At 37.7% G+C, this 2,843-nt stretch overlaps 1 protein-coding gene across 1 annotated transcript in view; it reads right to left on the bottom strand.

Annotated features, from left to right (window-relative positions):
* Positions 1-1,599, bottom strand: part of CP (ceruloplasmin) — a 60,079-nt gene extending 58,480 nt beyond the window's left edge. The window contains exon 1 of the mRNA XM_075201896.1: positions 1,372-1,599. Within this exon, the coding sequence (XP_075057997.1) occupies positions 1,372-1,526 (155 nt within the window). The 5' untranslated portion in view covers positions 1,527-1,599. The remainder of the gene's footprint in view (positions 1-1,371) is intronic.
* Positions 1,600-2,843: the final 1,244 nt, after the last annotated feature.

Raw genomic sequence — 2,843 nt, 5'->3', positions numbered from 1 at the left:
TGGGGAATGTGCGTGCAAAAATAAATAAATTAAAAAGTCTCCTCCCTACACCTCTAGAATAAACCAGACCCATAGTGATATCACTAGAGTTCTTCCCACAACTATTGTGCAGTTGGTGTGGGATAATTAAGTAAAAGAAAGAGATAGCTTGTCATTTTGTCCATAGTGCACTACAGGTTTAGTGCTGGATTGCAGAGGAATATGCCCTAGACTTTTTGCCTTGTGTACATGGAAACCCCTGTAGGCTTGATTGAAAATCCAGAAAAGGGTCCTGGGGTTTATGGATGGAGAGAGAGGGTGGGCTCCATCCATTAGGCCTATAAACCGGGTCTTACAAGTTACTGTCATTGATGGTAATCTGGTGTTGCGCCTGCAGCTCAGTCAGTCTCTCACTGCCTGGGGACAGGAGCTGTATAGTCTCTGTGAGAGCAAGCCTGATATCTGCCTGTGAGTAAACCATGCTGATGCTTCTTATGTTGTGTTTTGATTTGTTAGTCTGGAGTGACATATGTTTAGTGAGTGCAGGACAGGCAAGGTGTTTATTTTGAAGTTTTCTACCCCAGGAGACAATGCCTGTTCTCTTACTTGCTTACAACTCACTTAACCAGAAGGTTGGCATCGGAACTGAGGATTTGGGCTTTCCTGGAGAGGGGGCCCTTTTTTTTTTCAAATGGGCCCATCCCCCCAGGGAATTCAGCCCTTTATTGGGATGGTTTGCATTATACCCTATGCTGCTGATTTTGCATTTTGTGGGAGAGCACTCTCTCCTTTTTTTTTTTTTTTTAAATAATGATCACCATCATCAGCACGGATCTTTACCAAAGCAATGATTTTGAGAACTCCTACCACTCTTAATGAAGCTTCTCTTCTAGATGCTGCAACTAATTTTACTTGCTGAGACATTTTGGTATAACATATTAACATAGCAATAAAAAATGCTGCTTATCAGTAATTTAGTATGAAATGGTCAGCAAGAAATATTTGCATGTGTAATTAGCAGTATTACTAAGCTTCCACTTTTTTACTTTCCTGTGGAAGTGAGAGGATGCAGTCTTTAAAAAAACAGCTTCTCCCGGCATTGATTGCATATATTAAATGTTCTTGTTTATAATGTATGGACTTCAATGCAATATATTCATGCACGTCTAGTGTATAGGTATAATCTTAGTTCCTCACCCCTGGTGCTAAGAAACAAAAGGCAAATATCACTAGATGTCAATGGTTATTCATTTGTTAAAAGAACTGGGGTATACAAGGCACCTGTGTAAAATGAATAAAAGGAAGCAGTTTATCGTGATCAATAGACGGGTATAATTAAATAGCACTTTCCAGATGAAATGAACAAATAAAACGCACATTGTTGTTACTTACTCATCATCAGCAATGGCTTTTCCAGAAATTATATTTGTACCACTGGGAGCATAATCCCAATTTGTCTCTCTAATTCCAATGTAATATGTTCTCTCTTTTGCCACCACATATCCAAAATCCCAGAGACAGAGCAGGCATATAGCGAGGAACGTCATTGTTCGAGTATAAAGATTAGATGTGAAGGTCTGTATTCACAAAGGCTGAGAGTGTCCTGATACTAAAATGTCCAGTGGGAGTTTCCTAAGGTCTTTTTGTAGACCTAAGCAAACAGGTATTCCAGAAAATCATGTTGCAACTTTAATACTATTATGCAATGTTCTATTACAAATATTATACATGTGTTTAGACATACTTTATTTATACAACTAAGAACAAGTTACAACAAGTTTCATCCCTTTCCTGGCAAAGGTTATTTTTTACTATTACAAAGCCAATGGTCATATTTATACAGAGTGTCAGTGACACCTGGGATATTTTTATTTAGTTTGTCTCCTCAAGTAAATTAACCTTTTTAAAGGGCTTTATTTGATAACTTACTAAATCAATGTTGTATTTACATTAGGGAAATTGCTTTTTATGTACACTTTATTTGATGTTTGAGTTACTTTGTGCATGTTTTAACTTTTCTGCTTTTTTAACTGTCTACTATAAAGTTAATTGACTTTTTAATGAAACATTATGTGCCAATGTGTAAGGACTTTAGGTATCTGCAGGGCTGGTGTGAGGGCCGAGGGCTTCTCCATAAATTGCCACAAGATTTTGGGGCCCAGTATTGCCAAATCCAGAAGCAATGTATGAGCAGCTGGTTCCTGTTCAGTGCAGAATTTGGCTCCTGGAAGAATTGTAATCAAGATCAATGTTTGGAGGTAACAGAAAAAGGCAATTCCTTCAATCTTCTGGGAATCCTGGATTACATAATTTTGTCCCATTGTTTTTTTCCCTACATGGTTGCACACCAGCCTAACCAAGAAGGAGGGAAGGGCCAATGATGCGGCACTGACAGTTTCATTGTTTCCGATTAACCCAACAGCTTGTGTGAATTAATTGTACTGCAGAAATGTACTATGTGTATTTCATATGTGTCATTTCATCTGGGATATGGATACAACAAGCTGCTTGTTAATTATGGCAAACAGCTGTTTAGACAGTTACTACTAGAAATGAGACGTTCACATTAATCAGACACATCTGAGACTAAACTTTTCTGATCTGAAAAGTGAATAATGATAATGAATTAATGATTATTTAATAATATAAGTACTTGAGGGCATTTTAGAAAAGGAGACAGAGATGAGCTAAGACACTAAGAAATCGGAAATTATTACTTTAAATTAGGGGTGTGCACCGGCCACTTTTCGTGTTTTGGGTTTTGGGTTCTGATTAGCTTCAGGTTTTGGGTTTTGATTGGTTTTGCCAAAACACCCCACTTAAGGTTTTGGTTCTGATTTAGGGTTTTGGGTTCTGATTTTTTT

This window comes from Mixophyes fleayi, chromosome 3 (genome assembly GCF_038048845.1).
Source record: "Mixophyes fleayi isolate aMixFle1 chromosome 3, aMixFle1.hap1, whole genome shotgun sequence".
Taxonomy (NCBI): Eukaryota; Metazoa; Chordata; class Amphibia; order Anura; family Limnodynastidae; genus Mixophyes; species Mixophyes fleayi.
The sequence above is the reverse complement of the archived record's forward strand: the minus strand, read 5'-3'. Positions and strand labels throughout refer to the sequence as shown.